Here is a 19,762-nt window from a genome sequence, read left to right as displayed (position 1 = left end):
GTTAATCCGTTAAGAGGCAGAAAATGTTGGGACGTGTATAAGTGTTAAACCAGAGATTGACATTATTAGGTTGCAGAGATAAGCAATTGGCAGTTTAAGAGGGGAGTAATGGTACCTGGTGGGTTATTATTTTCTGAGTTAAACTACCTACACAAATATTGAAAGGATAGATCTGAAGCTGGAAAAATTTGCTAAGTGGTGAAAAACAGGTTTCACAGACTGATTTTATAATTTTGGATCTACCGCATGACAGGAAATGAACATATTCATACTTAAATATTGATGCTTGAGCAGTTCATATAAGCCAGACTAGATCTTTTCACTTAAGAAGGAGGCATTCTGATAATGAAAAAGGGGCTATGATCATTGCCGCGCAAGGAAGATAACAAGTTTGGACCGAATATCGGAGCTACGGTGAAGAACAGCGCCGAACCTATATGAGCTTGTAGGAACCCTAATGAGATCTATGAGGGGGGGGAGGAAGAACTTACCGAGGTTGTTGGAGTGGCAGAGGCGCGCGAGGGAGATCTGAACCAAATCAGGTTGATGCAGCGGCCAACGGTGATGCAGAGGAGAGGGTCGACGGTGGCGGCTGAGCTCAAGAAGACCGCATCACGAGGAAGATGATGGAAACAAAGAGGCAAGGGGGGAAGTGAAAAGGACCCCTGGCCCTATTTATAAGGCAAAGGGATAAGTGGCATGCGCGGGAATCGAGAAGCTCAAAATTGGATATGTAACCAGGCCGACGCCTCAATTGTTGGAGGTTCATTAAAAAATGAAGGTTCATAAATGATTTTGGATTTGTATATAATTAATGACATGTGACATCATGGTGAGTTATCATGATCTCAGAAGATGACGTCATGACGAGTTACAAGTTTTTGCAAAGGCAATGGAGAAGGAATTTTCACAAGTGTTGAAGATTGACATGAAAAAGTTCAAATCAACCTGGGGCCTAATGTTGGGGATATAACTATTGCGTATAAACCACCCAGGAGGGGCCGGGTTATACTCGTGATTATTACCAATATTAAAGCCCATGAAGACATAAGAGGATGGCAACTTACAAAGGAGACTTAGTAAGAAGGCCCAAGGCCCGAAGGCGGATTAGGGAAAATAAATGTAAACCGCCATATGAGTATGACTTGTATTGTAAGATAGGAAAGAGGAGATACCGAGACGGATTTGTTTATGAGCCGGCCGGGAATCTATGAACCGCCGGGACGAGCCGGTGGCGGTTTGAGGACAAGAAACAATAGATCGAGAGCCGGGTTAAGCGTATTCGCTCCCTGCTCATCGAAACCCTAGAAATATCACCTACAACTGGATTAGGCTTTTACCTTCATCGTAAGGGGCCGAACCAGTATAAACTCCTCGTGTCCTTTGTCTTGATTAACCCCTTTAAGCTAACCTCATCGCGATGGCTCCACGACTAAGTCCTCACACTTGGACATCTGTCGTGACAATTCCACGACAATAAGGTTTTTAGACAAACAAGTCTCGAGACAGATGTTTTGGTAGGTCTCAAGATAGATGTTTTGATGGCTCTCAAGACAGATGCAGTGAAATAGTGCCCTTGTAATCGATACCATAACGATCAATAGAAATTGAGCATGATGTAGACTTTTACCTCCACCGTGAGGGGTCGAACCTAGGTAAAACTCACGTCTTCTCGTTTCTGATCAACCCCATCCAAGCTACTACCTAGTTGCGATGGCCTCGCAAGTAAGTCCTTTTTCGAGGACATCTGTCGTGACAAAACCACAATAGTTGGCGCCCACCGTGGGGCTTGCACTCAAAGGTGTTGTGTTCTTGGAGGGAGCTCTCCCAAGGATCAAGAAAAATCTCCGTCAGTCGGACATGGAAAGTCCCGCTCAAAATCCCCCTCAAGGAAAGTCCCGCTCAAAATCCAGCTAAAGGAAAGTCCCGCTCAAAATCCAGCTCAATGAAAGTCCCGCTCAAAATCCAGCTCAAGGAAAGTCCCACTCAAAATCCAGCCCAAGGAAAGTCCAGCTCAAAATCCAGCTCAAGGAAAGTCCAGCTCAAAATCCTACTCAAAATCTGGCTCAAGGAAAATTCGGTGTGTGCTCAAAATCCGGCGTGTGACCAAAATCTGGCTTGTTACCAAAATTCGGCTTGTGCTCAAAATCCGGCTTGTCACCAAAATCTGGCTTGTGCTGAAAATCTGGCTTGTCGCCAAAATATGTCTTGTCACAAAAATCCGGCTTGTGCCGAAAGTCGCCACGATGCGCAGTTCAAACGTGGGTATCCTACCTTATTGGCAAAAAAGTAAAGTTTGCCAAAGAGAACTAGTTGCCATGATGCACAGTTCAAACATGGGTATCCTGTCTTATTGGCTCATCATATTATGATCAATGGAATGAAGCCGGCTTATCTGGACCCCTGATGTTTTGCAGTAGTAGTGGTATCTCCTGTATATCCTATGCTGAGTTTTTCCATGATCATATGGTCACTTGGGGGCTTCCAACTCATCGACTTTAGCTAATAACATCCCTCTTGACCCAGCATATGCCACCATAATGCTGGTTAAACCTACCTATTAGCTTGATGCTTCTCCGAAAAGGTGACCCGGTTGTACTTTTGATAAGTCAATCACACTAATGCCTATCATGGACTTTGTTGACCCTAAACCTATCAAAGTCAAAACACAGGCTTAAGTCACGTGAGAGCCGGCTTTCAAAGAGCTAGGATAAATCATAAGAGGCTACAAGGCCTGCTTCATAAAAGCAAATCAGACTCGAGCCTTGAAAGCCGGTCTTTATGTCATGCCTCGAAAGCCATCTTGTTATTTATTTTTTATGTCATATGCTATTTATGTCTCTCTCTCTCTCTATATATATATATATATATATCTATGCATTTTCTTTGTAGGTATCAATTTTTCTAAATTCCCGGGTTATAGATCCGCCGGGTCACATATAAAGTCAGGTCATTTAATTGACCAGGTTTTGGGTTATTCAACATGTGCCTTGTAGTAAACTACAACACTCATGGATTTCTCCACACATATTTGTCGGGTTGCATTGCAACCATGGCCCAGGATTTATTTCAAGCACAAAGGCATTATTCCAGGATATTCGTACAAACCGATAAGTTTCTAGGTTGCACTGCAACCACGGTCAAGGATTCATTCAAGCCAGATTAATATCAGTTCAAGATAATTTATGGAGTGCATAAGGGCACTACCAGATAAAGCGACAAGTCCTGCTCCTTCAACTGAGAAAATTCTGAGCCGGCCTAATTCAACATTGCCTATATAATTACAAATGGGTAATATTATTCTCACATAGTCCCAGGTCGATGCAGGCATGCGACCCCAAACTTGGGGGCTACATCATATGATGTTATTCTTTTCAAAGGAGAAGTACATGTAAGTCCCGAGTCGATGCTAGCATACGACCCGACACTTGGTGGCTACAGTGTTTAGTTGTTTAAATAGGTCATAAGGTCCAAATTGAAGACCCGGGGCATCACATACTGATGAGCCGGCCCTTGGGGGCTACACTTGCTAAAGTTTTATAAGTATAACACAAATACAAGTCACAGGTTGCTGCATGCAAGATAACCCGGCACTTGGGGGCTCTACAGTCAAGATATTATTTTTATGCAAAGCACCAAGTCATCATGAACTGATAAACTCAGAGCTTGGGGGCCACATGTAATATTGAGATAAAAAACAGAAGAACACCTTCAAACTCTCAGTTTTGAGCAAGGTGGGTCTCATTTTCTTGGTCGAAGCTTGCAAAGTTTATCTCCTCTAAGTTCATCACAGAAAGCACTAGAAGCTAGCTCAAACATTAGACGAATTTTTATTCCCAATATTTTTTAAGCCAAATCACAAAAACCGGCTCAACGTCAGATGGGTTATTATTCCCAACATTTTCCCGCGAGGACTAACATCAGCAACTTGATTGTGAAGCCGGATTGTTGATATGACAATAGACCCGGACTTTTTATGAGCCGGTTCATTGACTAAACTGGTTATCTAAGCGAGTCGGTCCCTTAATGTACTAATTATTTTCTATTTTCAGGAGCTTACTGTGAATGCACACCAAGCTTGTATTCAAGGTAACCTGGGGGCTAATGGCAGGGGAATTACCCGCCGCTAGACCCGGCTTTGAGGTTAAGTCATTTCTGGGGTTAAGTCATTTCTGGAGTTAAGTCATCTCTGGAGTTAAGTCGACCGGCTACAATCATGACCTGTCTATAATCTTGAACCAGTCACATCTTGACCCGACCTATTACAAGACAAGTTTTCCGACTCTGAAGATAAGCCGGCTCACGGAGCTAAACCGGCTCACGGAGATGAGCCCGCTCATGGAGATGAGAAGGCTCATGGATAAGCAGGCTCATCAATAAGCATGCTTATGGAGATGAGCAGGCTCATAGATAAGCAGTCTCATGGATAAGCAAGCTCACGGATGACTCGACTCACAGAGTTAAGCGGCCGACCTCACGGAGCTAAGCGGCCTCATGGAGATAAGCATGCTCTGGATATAAGTCAGCTCACGGATATGAGCCGGCTCTGGAGACGAGGCCCAGCTTGAGGATGAGTCCCAACTAGGAGAGATAAGTCCTGGTTTCCAAGAGTCCAAATACAAGACAGAGAACCCCGACTTCAATGACACAGAGGACTTAGAGGATTTAGAGTAGGACTCTGACTACGAGTATAACCCGGAATATCTTGTAAGCCCATGGACTCAACTATTATATAAAGGGAGTCCCTGGGTCATCAGAAGGATAAGGTTTTTAGACAGACAAGTCTTGAGACAAATGTTTTGGTAGGTCTCGAGATAGATGTTTTGATAGCTCTCAAGACAGACGAAGTGAAATAGTGCCCTTGTAATCGAGACCATGATGATCAATAGAAATCGAGCATGGTGTAGGCTTGTACCTCCATCGTGAGGGGTCGAACCTGGGTAAAACTCGTGTCTTCTCGTTTTCGATCAACCTCATCCAAGCTACGACCTAGTTGCGATGGCCTCACGACTAAGTCCTTTTTTGAGGACATCTGTCGTGACAAAACAACGACAGTGTGCGCTGCTCTAAGTCATTCCACACATTTCGTTTTGCAAAGCTTTTTGCCAATAAACACCCACGATTTGCCCCTCTTCTAGGCGACGCATGGCCAAACTAGCCAGGCGGGAAGCATGCGCAGTTGTGCGTGGTAACCTGCGTGGTTGCATGGGAACAGGCTCACCAACAATACATTTGGCGCCTCTTCGAGCCCACGCGTGGTCAAACAAAATGCGTGTGGGGTGCTCTAGCATGCACTGGAGTCCTCCGCTAGGAACGCGGTGACAAGACGTGATGATTACAGGCCGGCCGACCCCCATTTATTACAACATCCATTTAACCCTTGTGTCACTTTAACCTTTCGATCGCGCCCCAGTGTTGCAAGAAGCACACCCACCACGACAAATTCTTAGAGGGTATCATGCGCGGCTCCAATGAACGACGAGCGGCAGTTCACCATCAATGTTGTAGTGGACACCCACATAAGGTTCACGGAGCTCTCGGTGGTGTACATCAATAACCTGATCTGGGTGGAGAAGTCCATCCACACCTTGGGGTTGTGGCTTGCTGCGGAGAAGTACAAGGTGGTTGGGTTCGACCTCGAGTACACCTGCGCTCATGCCGAGTCTCGTCACAAGGTCGCCATCGTTTAGATGTGTGTGCGCAATCACGTCCTCGTCTACCACTACTGCCTGGCCACAAGGCCTTGCGAGCGTTTCGCCATGTTTGTCAATAGACCCCACTACATGTTCGTTATGGTGGACATCACCAACGATGTAAAGGTGCTCAAGAATTAGGGCATCGCCTGCCAGAATCTTGTTGACATCCAGGGCCAATACAAGATCTCGGGCAGCAAGACGCACGAGAAGGACTCACCGGTTCACCTCGCCGAGGCCATTATCTACCCCTACTAGAGAGACATGAAGGATTCCTACAACAAGGAAAAGCGTGCCTGGCACTCGGCCTGGATGGAGAAACTTGACAAAGCTCACGTCATGTACGTGGCCAAGGAGGTATACACGAGCTACAAGATGTACATGCGGATCATTGACATGAGGAAGTGCCTCCTTCCCAGCCGAAAGCAGAGCAATGGCAAGCATCGTCACAACAAGAAGTAGATGATTAGATGATCGTTTCTCCTAGTTTAGTATGCATGTAACTGTTTACTTTGGTGTGTGCAAATGTTATGTGTGTAGTCACTTATGTGATTGTATGTTTAATTTGGTTATGCAATCATGTTCTTATGAGTATATATGTTGTTCTTCCGTAGACAGAGCATAGACGTTGTACGTACAGAGCAAATCACATCACACATGGATTAAAATGGGGAAGCCGTCGGTGATGATTTCATCAATCACTTACAATTGTATACCAACAAGCGTTTGCCCACAACACACAAGGCTTGTTAGCAGGAACCGTTTGCATTGTTATCTGTCTTCCCATACATTTCTGCTTACTGGCCTGTTTGTCGCGTATCACACACATCGTGTTAAATTAACCCGTTTCTGTTGCTTTGCCCATCACAAACAGTTCATCTGAGTGAGTTGTATGCTGTCTATCGCACACACCTTAATCTGGCTGACCATTTTTGTTGTCTTGGCTCATCGCAAACAATTCATCTGAGTGAACTGTATGTCGTCTATCGCACACACCATGATCTGGCTCACTATTCCTATTGTGTCGTCTAATCACAAACAGTTCATCCAAGTGAACTATATGCCTTGTATCGCATGCACCTTCATCTGGCTGATTGTTTCTGTTGTTATGCTTATCGCAAACAGTTCGTATGGATCAACTGTTTGCCACATATCACACACACAACTCTAATCGGAATTGTGTTTGATGTCTCTGTCGTCGCAAACAATTCATATCATTTCTGACGGTTTTATTACACCACCGTTTACGATTTATGCATCACATACAATTTCGTCGAAGGGTCTCTGATTGTAGTTTTGCGTTAGCAGCATCCTGCAGTAGTGAAAACCGATGACGAGGATTTCTATATACTGAGCATAGTGATGATTCAGGAGGATACCGATGCATCCAGGTTTTGTGAAGTATCGCGAAGTAAAGGGAACATCACATGATAACCTAAGGTTCACTCGAATATCATTCGTGAGGATTTCGGTATGGTGAGCCCGGACGTCCACGGTCCCGTTGCCGGTCATTGAACGAACGATTTCGTTCATGTCTATGAGTTATCGAACCTACAGGATCACAAGCTGAAGGCAATCATGATATGTTGACCGTTAGTAGTACGGGAGTCATGAATATATATTTGTGGAATTATTTCATGAATATTCGGAATAGTTCCGAGAGGATCCGGAAGCGTTTCAGGGTCACCAGAGGGTTTCAATGAATATCGGGTAATACCGGGTATTACCTATGTATTATATATAGGTGGAAAGTGTTTCCGGAGATGTTAAAAAAATATGAAGTGGTCTAGAGGTATTTATAACACTTTATATTTAATTTAAATATCAACGGGCCTTAAAAGGCCAAGAGGTGCAAAGAGTTATGGGCCACATAGGCCCATAAGGAAGTGGTGCCCCCCTTTCCTTATGGGGGGTGGACTAGGGGAGGAGCCAAAATCCTCCCCCATGGCCGGTGCCCCAGGGGGGGCTTGGTGGCTGCCCTCTCCTCCTCCAACCTATATATATACTAGGGTGTTTTTTGCTCTGTGGAAGATACAAGTTTTAGAGCCCCCTCTAGTTCTTCTAGTTCTAGTTGGTCCTAGTTGACTAACTAGAACTAGTCTAATCCTCTTGTCCTCACAATTAGAAGCCTAGTGTGATTCTAATCTCCTCCCTCTAATTCTTCGGCGATGATTAGCTCTGGACGAGGAAGCGTTGTCGGATCGTGAAGGTTGCATGATTGCAACCAAGTAGAGAGGTTGTGCTTTCAGTCTTCGGTTCGAGGGATTGTTCGTGGGTGGTACGAGGGATCGTACATCGACGGTTCAAGGGATTCCAAGTATGATCTACACCAACAAGTTCTTCTTTTACCACAACCTGGTGACGGTAACGATCATGATCCCAACCCGTTATGCATCTCCATATTGATTTGGGTGATCGCAGGCATGATTTTTTTTGTTTTCTACTACGCTTCTCAACAAACAGGGCACGTGGAAGTTTCCAGGGCGGAAATCTAGGCATTGTGCCCCACTTTCCCAACTAGGCGCGGCGTAACCGCTTCCACGCGCGCACATGAATATTCAAACCGCGAGATTTCCACTACGAATCGACCCGCTTGATCGCTTATGATTCCTTTCCTAAGGAACACTCATCGGTCCGACCGACCGCCCTTCGAGGGTTACCGTGCACTCGAACACGTAATCAAGCCGACTGAAGTCATCTTAAGGATTGCAATGTGATGAGCTCGACGCCCCTCTACGGGTTAACTTGGCCCTTCTTCTAGGCTCCAAGGTGCGTGTCTCATAAACTTGGACTTGGAGATAGCCTACGCGGGCGTTCCCCTGGGATAATGAGTGGCATCTCTCCAGAGAATCAGCCCACACGCCTGCATCGTCACTCGAGTTTCATGACATGTCCGCATTTAGACCTCTAGTCTATCTCTCTCGAGAGACATACGAATGCCACCAAGTTTTTCCCAGCGGTCAATATTACCTGATCAGTCAGGAAACTCTTAGTCCAAAATCCACCGCGATTTTAGTCAGGTCACGATATGTTATAACTTGATGACGGATTCCAAGTGCCCCTGAAGCACTCGACCCGAAGCAAGAGTTCATCCAATTCGTCCTACGAAACCTCAACCGATTCGGGGGCTAATGATGGGGTCACCTACTAAGGGTAGGGTCATAGACCTGACATCTAGGGCCCACCTAGGACCCCACACCATCATTGGGAGGTCTCCGGACCATAGGCGCATTCAGATGAGCCTTCCAAGGTATCCACTCGGATACTGTCCAGCCACTCGGATGTCTTCCCACCAGTTAGCCTCACCAGCACCACCCGGACACACGAGGCGGATAGACGACGTGGGAGCTGCAATGGTCGGGAGGCTTAACGTTGGACTTCAAGTGTAGTTATAACGACAGTTACTAGTAACGCCTATAGTCACTTCCCCTCTTATCTCCCCTTGTAATGTAGCATTAATGAGGGCGGGCGCACTCTATATAAGCCCCCTCCAACGCCATGACAAGGGTTGGCAACTTACTGTAGTCTTATATCCCAAGAGAAAACAGAAGCCCCGGGCACAAGATGTAGGACTATTACCTCTCTGAGAGGGGCCTGAACTCGCTAAATTCGAGTGTTACACATGTGTCGTAGGTAGGTTCCGCCCCTATTCGTACCCCTAGTACTCACTGTTAGATTTGTTGCCCCGACACCCACCTATGGCAACCACCGCCCTACATCGACCTCACAATGGACGACGATGGTGATGACAACCCTAAAACTAGTTTTTATGTTTTTTCAATTTCAAGTTTAGTTTGAATGTGTGGCCTTAAGACTTTGTGGATGTTTATGTAATATATATCATTTTTAGAATATTTGCGATGACTATTTGGGTCAAAAATTCAAAAGTCCAAAAGCAAAAAAAATGATATTCGATGGTCAATTGGGCACACAGACGCCTAGATGACCACATCCACATGCGCATGTCTGTTTGCCGACGCAAAATAGACACAATCCATGCAAAATGGATGTGTGTTTGCTCCTGTGCATTGGAGTTGGCCTAAGCAATAAGGGCATCTCCAACACCGACCCTCAGACCGCCCGCATCCATCAGGACCGGACTACGCGAACCGTGGAAGCCATCCAACGCAGGCCCGTATCGGTCTACCGAGCGGTCTGGACATATTTTCTCTCGCAAATTGGAGATAAAGTGGGGGGAGTTTTGCGGGAGTCCGGATAGCAAACACGTAGGACTCCGACACCCCCAGTCCACCCAACCCTTCCCGGTCCCATTTCCTACCACTTCGTCTCTTCTCCCCCTTGCTTTGCATCCGCACTCTCCACCTCCGCCACCGCCGCTATATGTCTTCGGCTGCCATAAAGCATTACCGAACGTCCGCAACCGGCACTGACGCGCCCGCTTGCCTCTATGACGACGCTGTCCACCTTGGAGCCGTTTGTAGCCAGGTACACTCCGCCCCCTTTAGACGACCTTCATGGCGGACATCACGCTCAGCAGGGTCCGGTCAAATGCCTTTGAGCTTATTTTCAAACGCTATGTCGTTTTTTAGAGTACGAAGCATGTCGAGCTAGTCGATAATGGAGGATGAGTTGTTGTGCGATGCGTGGTTGGCCGTATCCATGGATTTCGTAGGCAAGAGCAAAGAGGGACCTTCTGGCAGCAAGTGCATGAATTGTTTCATGCAGGAAAGCATATTGCACCCTAGAACATGTACATCATTCAACAAACGCAATGTGAGGTCGTCATCGTATCACATGTACGCTATCTAGACCAGCGTCACCGAGCTTTGTAACGTGGTTCGTCAGTTGGAGACAAGGTGTCTATTGCACGCGACAAAGGACGAGATCGTAAATTTTGCTTCCTCTTGCTCAACTTGTTGATTGATTCATTCACTTAATGTTGATCTACACATTATGTAATCCGCACGCTGCCATGATGTACCACATGACAAATGGATGATCATTTACGTACACACACTGTTGGATGATGCTGAAGGAGGGGTATGCGTGAGAGGGCATGATCCGTTGATGAAAAACTTGTCGGACGTCTGGTTAATCTAGTTGAATTTGAGATATTGTTGTGTTAGACTTAATTTGTATGTTATGTATGGATGATTTGTATTATTTTTTATCCAAACTTTGAAGAGTATCATCCAGTTTGTATGAATCTCGTCCGATTTATTTTAATACGGTTGAAATGTATGTGCTCAGCGTTTGATGACAACCTTCCGTACGTGTGTCCGCAGACTGGTGCCGTGTCGGATAGACGTGGGAACTGCAGGTCGCGGTTTGACATGCCCTAAGGCCTTCCACTATGTAGGCCAAAAGAGGTGCCAAATCTATTTTTGCGCAATTTGGCACCGATGCCCTCCATAGCCCATGCGGTGCTATAAAAAATATTGTGGAACCGGAGCAAGTGCTGGCACCGATGCCCACTTCCTGCATGACAATAAAATACATTAAACTGTGCACCGATGCCCACTTCCAGCGCAAAGGATCGAGGGGGAGGTTGGCTTGCTCGATTTCTTTATGTATGTGCGGGTCCCGCTTTTCTATGGGCTGCAACCCAACGGTGTGAGGGCGGTGCCAAATTTTCTCCTGAGGGCATCGATGTCCAATCTACCATATTTTAATGCACCAGGCACAGGTCACATAGTGGAGGGCCTAAGCACCCAAGACAGGAAAAATAAATAAGACAGAGCTGCCCTCCCGCGCAGAATTACTGCACTGCCCCCGACATCAATCTCACGGGGGAAACCTGCCGCCGGCAACTCATATTCTCGGTCCGCCGCCGGCTTCCCATCTGCGCCCCCGCGCAGCTCGTGGGCAAGGAGGGGGTTCGATCCAATCTTTCTTTCCTTTTCCTCCTGAGTCCTGAACTACCAACGCGGCTGTAAATCTCTGCCATCGCCGTCCGCGTTCTTCCTCGTCGCAACATCGTGGCCCTCCGCAATATTTGCCCAGTGGGTTTTAAGGTACGAGCTTGTTTTTTCATCCCGTTATTAGTTAAGCCCGTCGGCCTCGACAATTTCTGCAGCTGGCACACCATCCAGATCCGCCCCTGATTGATAGGATTATCCAAAAGTTACTCCTAATTAGAGTTTAATTTTTCACCCCAAAATTGATCTTTTAAGTCCTCCCCTGGCTCTGTCAAAGTTTTGTTCAATTTGTGTAGTACTAATTGAAAATCTGAGAGAAACTGCACAACTGCTAACAAATTTGTATGAAAAGAATAAAAATGGAAAGAACGACTTGTGCTCTGTGTGCCATGTTTTGGGCTTTTGGCATCCCACTTGATATTCACTACTGTCTACTCTTTGGGCATAGCAGGTCAAAGACCAGAGTATAAAATAAAGGTGGGCTACTGTTAATATTTCATAGAATGGAGTCCTTGTGGAAGCTGTCCTATTTGCTTGAGCCGGCGTCACTTGCCCTCATCGTGACGGCTGTTTCAGTTGCCTACGCATCAGCATCGCGTGCTCTGGACCATGGCAAGGAGATGGAGAGGAACTTGGACTTCTCGGAGGCATCCATCACACTTGATCGGTCGCAGGCTCTCATGATCCCCCTTGCAAGCTCATGCAGCCTACTGCTGATGTTCTATCTGTTTTCATCTGTATCGCACCTCGTCACCGCGTTTACCGCCGGAGCCTCTGTGATGGCGCTCTTCTTCTGTCTGTCTCCGTCTATCGCCTACGCCAAGTCGCAGCTCAATCTAATGGATCCTTTCGTGTCGAGGTGCTGTTCCAAGTCATTTACCCGGTTGCAAGGATTGCTATTGACTTTCTGCATAAGCACGGTGGCAGTGTGGCTGGTAACAGGGCATTGGTTGCTAAATAACGTACTTGGGATTTCCATATGCATAGCATTTGTCAGTCATGTGAGGCTTCCCAACATAAAGATTTGTTCGTTGCTTCTCGTCTGTCTGTTTGTCTATGATGTTTTCTGGGTCTTCTTCTCCGAGAGGTTTTTCGGAGCAAATGTTATGGTTTCTGTTGCCACTCAGAAGGCATCTAACCCAGTTCACACAGTAGCAAACAAGCTTAGCCTGCCTGGGTTGCAGTTGATTACGAAGAAGATAGAGCTTCCGGTGAAGCTTGTCTTCCCTAGGAATTTGTTGGGCGGGATTTTTCCAGGAAGCACTCCTGGTGACTACATGATGCTTGGCCTTGGAGACATGGTAAGTTACTTATGTTACAATTTTTCCGTCCAGGCAAACTTGGTGTTTTGATCCTTTTAGTGCCACCGATCCAAATATGATTTCGTGTTCATTCTTTAATCCTGCCTTAAAATAGTACTCATAGCCATTGTATTCAAAGGTTTCAAACTTGTTTTTGGTTACTCTTTCTTCCTGTCTTAATTCACTAACTTGGTTTTGTTTTCTACAATAAGTGACTTGCCAAATTAAATGTGGGCTGTTGATTATGTGCATATCGTTTTGGCTACATGGAACTGAAGATGTAGGAATTTGATGGTGAATCATTCCTGAACATAATAATAGGAGCCTTATAGGACTACGAATATTTTCAGTGTGAATTGAGTTACGTTCTATACATTTTTGGCTTCTCCTAGGTCATAATTTATTAAGGAAGCAAGCTAAACACACGCACTCCTTGATCAGTTTTGTCGAAAGTTTTGTTGAGCACATGATGGAGTGAAATGTGTCATTAGTTCATTAACTCAAACTGATTCATGCTTTAGGCCATCAACTCGGAATTGATCAATTTAGACCATAAACTTGTTAATTTGATGATTTGATCAAATAAGGCCAAAAGTGATCCGGGAGGGGAAAAACCAGCCATGTGCCTGCCATGTCAGCCTACTTTAGACCGCTCACAAATTGACTCATTTTTACAGTTTTTTTTTTTTGCAAAAGCGCCAACCTAATCCGATATAGGGAAAATAAAATAAAATGCCGCGTGTTTCATGGGACTTGAACCACTAGAACATTAAGAGCTTTGTGCACAAAGATGCAGCGGACAAGATATATCAGGACACAAGGATACAGTTGATTGTTTCGAAAGTGTGTTTGAAAAATTATATAAAGCCCATGGTGTGTTCACTAAAACTCATAGCCGCGCCCTAAGGGTAAGGGGGGACACATGCTGACCACTAGGATGCCAAGTATTTTGTGTATGTAGAGGGTTACATGATATACATACGATCAATGGATTCTGCTGCCATGGCAGCCGATTCTGCTGCCACAGCAGCCGATCATGCTTACTTAATGTCAGCCTGACTGGAACAATAGGATCTACAACAGAAGGAAACATCCATCGAAAGAGAAAGCAACGATCGCAACAGAAGGAAATTGATCGCCTGATTGGATTCGGTCGCCCCCTTGCAAAAAAATAATAAATAATAAATAAATCTAAAAACCAGTGTGCCACATTAATATATTTTTCAAGAAAACGCAAAGGACTCTTTGCGTTTCATTTCACTGAAAAGATGAGAAGATACAATCCTCCTAGGAGGTGGTGGTTACATGGATTGGCAACCTATCAGTGGACATCCCAGTTGGTGGGGAGGACTACCCTGAGACCCAAAGCGCCAGCTTGTGCCCAACATTTGGCTTCGGCCTTAATCCTATCTACGAGTGCGGTAACCGAGGGGCGCGCATTGTCGAAGACGCACTCGTTGCGTTGTTTTCAAATCATCCAAGGGACGAGCATGGCGATAGATTGCAGGCCTTTCCGTAGCGCATGTGGGGTCTGCCCTTTCATTCGTTGCCACCAGTCCGTGAGGGTGGGCTCATTGCTTGGCGGTTGAGAAGGTATCCTCGCCCAAGCCAGCACGTCGTGCCAGACCTGCCGTGTAAACGGGCATTCCAGGAGCAGGTGCCACACTCTGGGGCCTGATCACAGAGGAGGCATCGTGGATGGTGCTGTAGGCCGCGACGGGCTAGTCTCTCCGCCGTCCAGCACCGGTCCTGGCTAGCCAACCAGTGAAAGAAATGTACACGGCACGGTGCCTAGCTCTTCCAGGTAAGCTTCCAGGAGGGGCATTTCATGGATCCATCGAAGGTTGCGGCGTAGCATGACCGTGCCGTGTAGTTGCCGCTAGCCGTCCATCTTCAGAGCATTCGGTCGGGCCGGTTTGATAGGCTGATCTGCTGCACGGCTTGCCACAGTCTGAGATATTGGCCAATCTCGTGGATCCCTATCACTCCTTGAATGTCACGAGCCCAAGCATTGCCCGCTAGGCCTGCGGCCACCGTTGTCAACTTGCGTTGCCGGTTGGGAATGCATTGGTAGAGTGCCGGCGCGAGCTCCCGCACGGACTGGCCGTTGAGCCATCGGTCATCCCAGAACAATGCCGTCTGTCCATCGCCAAGCTCCATGGTCGGCGATGCGAAGAACAACGCGCGCTCCTCGCGGGAAAACTGGAGGTCGAGGCCTCGCCATGCGCGGTCGTCGTCCGTGTGGGAGAACCACATCCAGCGCAGGCGCAGCGCTAGGCCGGCACGCTCCAGGTCCTGGACCCCGAGCCCGCCGTACTCGAGCGGGCGGCACACACGTCGCCAGTTGACGTGGCAGTGTCCGCCATTAGCAGCAGCGCACCCAGCCCACAAGAAGCCGCGCTGGATCTTTTCGAGCTGTCTCAAGGTCTTCTTGGGCGGCGCGAACGCGAGTAGCTGATGTATCGGGATCGCGGCGAGCACCGATTTGACCAAAGCCAGCCGCCCGGTTTTGTTCATGAGCCATGCCTTCCATGTGGGGAGCCGAGCGGCCACCGAGTCGACGAGGGGTTGTAGTTGGGCAGCTGAGGGGCGGCGTAGCGTGAGAGGGATGCCAAGATAAGTAATGGGTAGCTCCGCTTTCGCGCATCCCACCTGATCAATTGCTGCATCCGCCTCGGGGTCGCCATTGAAAACGGTGGCGGAGCTTTTGCATAGTTGACTCGGAGGCCGCTAGCTTCACTGAATGTGGCCAGGATCGCGCGGACGGCCTCCACGTCGTCTTGCGTGGCGTGGCAGAATAGCATCACGTCGTCGGCGTACAAGGATATGGCCGGAATGTCTCGTCGGGGGTGCAGCCGCTGCAGTATGCCGGCGTCGTGGGCGCGGCTGATTAGACGTCCAAGGATGTCCACGGCGAGCACGAAGAGCTGCAGAGAAACGGGGTCTCCCTGGCGCAGCCCGCAGCGATGCCACACTGGCGGTCCCGGCTCACCATTGATCATGATCCGGGTGCTCGAAGACGATAGCAAGATCGCGAGCCACTCCCTGAAGCGCGGTCCGAATCCGTATTGGCCAAGAGCCTCAAACAGGAAGGGCCATGATAGGGAGTCGAAGGCGCGCGTTAGGTCGAGCTTGAGCATCGCTCTCGGAGCCCCAAGTTGGTGCGGCAGCTTCATTGATTGCCGGACGAGGACAAAGTTGTCGTGCAGGCTCCGTCCCGGGATGAAAGCGTTCTGGTTGCGGCTGACAATGTTTCCCAGTCTGGGCGCTAGGCGGAGCGATAGCACCTTCGCGAAGATCTTCGCCACAAGGTGAATGAGGCATATTGGCCGATAGTCGCGTAGTTGGCACGCATCTGCCCGCTTTGGGAGTAATGTTAAGAGGGCCTGGTTGAGCTTGCTGAACCCACGACCGCGCAGCTCAAAGAGCTGCTGGAAGACGTCGAAAAAGTCTTGCTTGATGATGCTCCAGTAGGCCCGCAAGAATCCGCGGTAAATCCGTCCGGCCCCGGCGCCTTGCGAGCCGGGAGGCGCTTGACGGCGTCCCAAATCTCCTCCGGGCTGAATGGTGCCTCGAGGTCAGTCAGGTCATGGGGCTCGATGATCTGCGATAGATCCAGCGTGTGGTTGCGGGCGACGGGGGAGCCAAGGAGCTCATCAAAGTACGTGAAGGCCGCTTGGGCCATTCCCTCCTGATCGGTGATCACTTGTCCGTCGACCACAATGCGGAATATGTGATTCTTCTGTCGGCAGAATGAACATTGCCGGTGGAAGAAGGCTGTGTTAGCATCGCCGTCTTTGAGCATGGTGATCCGCGCCCGTTGCCTCGCAATCGTGCGTTCGAGAGAAGCCAGCCCCAAGTATGAGATCTTGAGCTGTTTTCGCAGCCAATCTTCCGGGGGGGAGAGCGCGCGGTCTTCCTGGGCCTTGTCAAAGCGCGATATGAGCTCGCGGGAAAAGGCCATCTTGTCACGAATGCAACCTTTGGACTTGGCGCTCCAACTCGTCAGTGAGCGGGCCGTGCTCTGGAGGCGCAGCATGAGACGCCGGAAAGGGTCCGGGTCGTGCACCGATCCCCAAGCCGCCGCAACTGTGTCGTGGAATCCGTCAAGCCGCAACCAGAAATCCTCAAAATGGAACCTCCGATGTGCTGCATGCATGGGTGCGCAATCAAGGAGGAGCGGGCAATGGTCGGACACGACGGAGGCGAGGCATCTCAAGTGGCAGCCGCCATGCGCGTGTTTTGCACCATTGATTCACGTGTTCTTCCATTGAGATATACCTCCTTGAGCGCGAGGTCGTTGATGAGGCGGCGGAATTTTCCCATCATGCGGCGGTTCAGGTTGCCGTTATTTTTGTCTTCGTCGTGTAGGATCAAGTTGAAGTCACCGCAAAGCATCCATGGCCCGGGGCAGTCCGCGCGTATATCGCGTATCTCCTGCAGGAAGGCGATCTTTTCCGCGTCCTCTTGGGGGCCGTAAACGACGGACATCCACCATGGCGTGCCACTGGCCGCGGCCACTCTTGCCGTGACGGCGTTCGCGGTGAACAGGGGGTCAGTGATCGACACGACCCTACTCTTCCACGCGAGCAGGATACCTCCCCTCGTGCCATTCGCCGGGAGGTACGTGTAGTCGTCAAACTCCGAACCGAGGGTATTGAGGACAACGGACGAGCACATCAAAGCCACTTTAGTTTCTTGTAGGCATACAATGGAGGCTCCGATGGTGTTAAGCAGCGATCTAACGGCATAGCGCCGGGCACGCGCGTTAAGGCCGCGCACATTCCATATAGCTATCTTGATGTCGTGATCCATGGGTGCACATGATCGACGGGGGTGGACATCACAATAGCCCTATGGCGAGCCGGCCAACCGAACGGTGGCCGTCGCAGCAGCCGCGGTAGAGAAGTCCGCGGGTAGTTCTCGGTCTACAAGGGCAGCGATGGCCGTGAGCACCGAGAGCGGGATTGGTGCCGCGAACATGTCGTCATACGCCTTCATCTCGGCAACGGTGATCCTCTGGTTGGTCCCGACAATCCCTAGCGTGCGGAGGATCTGAACTTGCGCATGACGCTCAGCAGTGGGTGGTGCAGCTGGCGAGACGGCGATGGTGGCCGATCGGCCACGTCTGGGCGAGAAGTTCAGCGGGCGGCGCGGTTTTTTCCCCGGGGTTGGCAAAGCCGCGGTAATGTGCTTCGTTGCGGCTGCGAGAAACTCGCCTAGAGTCCAAGTCTTCGGCATGCAGGGGCGTGCGCGAGATCGACGCAGCGTGATTGGCGGCGACGCGAACCTCCCCGGCGTCGGACGTGGGGAGCCATGTTGGGCTTCTGTCGGCATGGGGGCAACGAGACCCACGACGGCCTCTTGCGTGGTGGGCCGGGCTTGGGGCGTGGCCAGCCGTGACGCGGGCGTCGTTGGCACGGGATTGGGCGGTTGCGAGGCTGTCGGGGACAGCGCGCATGCCTCCGCGTGGGGCCCGGTGTGCAGGCAGTCGCCGTCACCAGGGCCCATCTCCCCAGACGCTGGCGTGGAGGGGTTGGTGCTTTGGCCCGACCGAGCCGCAGGATGGCCCACAGGCGTTGGCGGCGTATGAGGAACCGCGCTGACGGCGTCCAGATCCCGACAATGCATGGGATCAGGCGAGCCAGACGTGGCCCCCACGCGATCGTCCTCGGGCACGCCGTTCCCAGCCGGATTCGAATCACGCGCTGGTTCTGGTGAGTTTGCAACCAACGGGGGGTCGCCAGCTAGTGCCTGGCCCGCCACCACGCCCGCAACCGGGGCCGCAGTAGCCAAAGCAGTGCTACCAATAGGTGTGGTCGTCGTGGTCATGGGGACAACTGCGTCCCCGACAGTCTTATCCACGGGGCCCGCCTGCAAAGCGCCCCTTTGTGATCCTCTGCCTCTTCCTTTTCTGGCACGTTGACGAGGGGGGTGGGTCCCCTGCTGACCAGGCCACGATGCCATGCGAAGATCCTGTCCCAGTACGGACGGCGGCGCGCCCTCGCCGGCGGGAGCAGGCCAAGCATGCGACACGGCGAGTCTGTCCACACGTCCGGGCCGGTTTTGTGCCCGCCACAGCGCGTCGTCCATCGCCATGCCATCAGCGTGGCCGGGCGGCGCGGCGTCCGTACGTTGGCGCTTGCGGCCCCGGCGGCGCGCTCTACCTTGGCCGGGTCCTGGTGCGCGGTTGCGGTTGTCGTGGGCACCGCCGTGCGCACCATCCCCACCCTGTCCCGTTCCATGCTGGCCGCGGAGGACTAGAGCACTAGCTGGCTCAACGCGGGCCACAGCAATGGCAATGGGGTAAGTGAGGGTCCTGATGGTGGGCTTGTCGGAGCTCAGGCGCGCGGGGATCTGCTCGACGATCTCCAGAACGGCGGCGCGGCGGATGCTGTCGGGGTGGTGTGTGCGCGCGGCCAGCTTGAACGTCGCAAGGTTGGCCCTGGAGCGCGTCTTGGGGTGAAGGCGCTCTATCCAGCAGCTCGTGCCCAGGACGTGCTCGGCGGTGGACAGGTGCCAAGCCTGCGCCGGAACGCCGCGGAGCTCCAGCTCGACGCGGTACTCGAAGTCGCCGGAGCCGGCGTGAGATAGTTTGCTCCATGGCCTGAGGGAGAGTGAGAATCGCGGCGAGTTGATGAAGTGCTCTCCGTCGAGGCGGCGCTTGGTGGTATGGGAGCTGAAGAGGATTAAGAAGTCCTCGGGGTGGTGCTCATGCACGGTGAAGTCGCCGTCGACCAGCTCAAACGTGTTGATGAGCACATCGGAGACCTCAGCGCCGGACACACGTGGTCGGTTGCCGGTGATGGAGGCGGCCATGGCGCGGCTAAGGACGTCCTCCGCCTCCTCCATCTCGATGGAGTGGGCCATGATCACCCGCACGGGCTCA

General features: G+C 50.3%; 1 protein-coding gene across 1 annotated transcript in view; it reads left to right on the top strand.

The window, feature by feature from the left end:
* Nucleotides 1–11,369: 11,369 nt before the first annotated feature.
* The window catches only part of LOC119328674 (signal peptide peptidase-like 1), a 10,846-nt gene continuing 2,453 nt past the window's right edge, over nt 11,370–19,762 (top strand). Inside the window, exons 1-2 of the mRNA XM_037601654.1 lie at nt 11,370–11,668; nt 12,024–12,873. Of these exons, the coding sequence (XP_037457551.1) occupies nt 12,076–12,873 (798 nt within the window). The 5' untranslated portion in view covers nt 11,370–11,668; nt 12,024–12,075. The remainder of the gene's footprint in view (nt 11,669–12,023; nt 12,874–19,762) is intronic.

This window comes from Triticum dicoccoides, chromosome 7A (genome assembly GCF_002162155.2).
Source record: "Triticum dicoccoides isolate Atlit2015 ecotype Zavitan chromosome 7A, WEW_v2.0, whole genome shotgun sequence".
In the NCBI taxonomy this organism is placed as follows: domain Eukaryota; kingdom Viridiplantae; phylum Streptophyta; class Magnoliopsida; order Poales; family Poaceae; genus Triticum; species Triticum dicoccoides.
The sequence above is the reverse complement of the archived record's forward strand: the minus strand, read 5'-3'. Positions and strand labels throughout refer to the sequence as shown.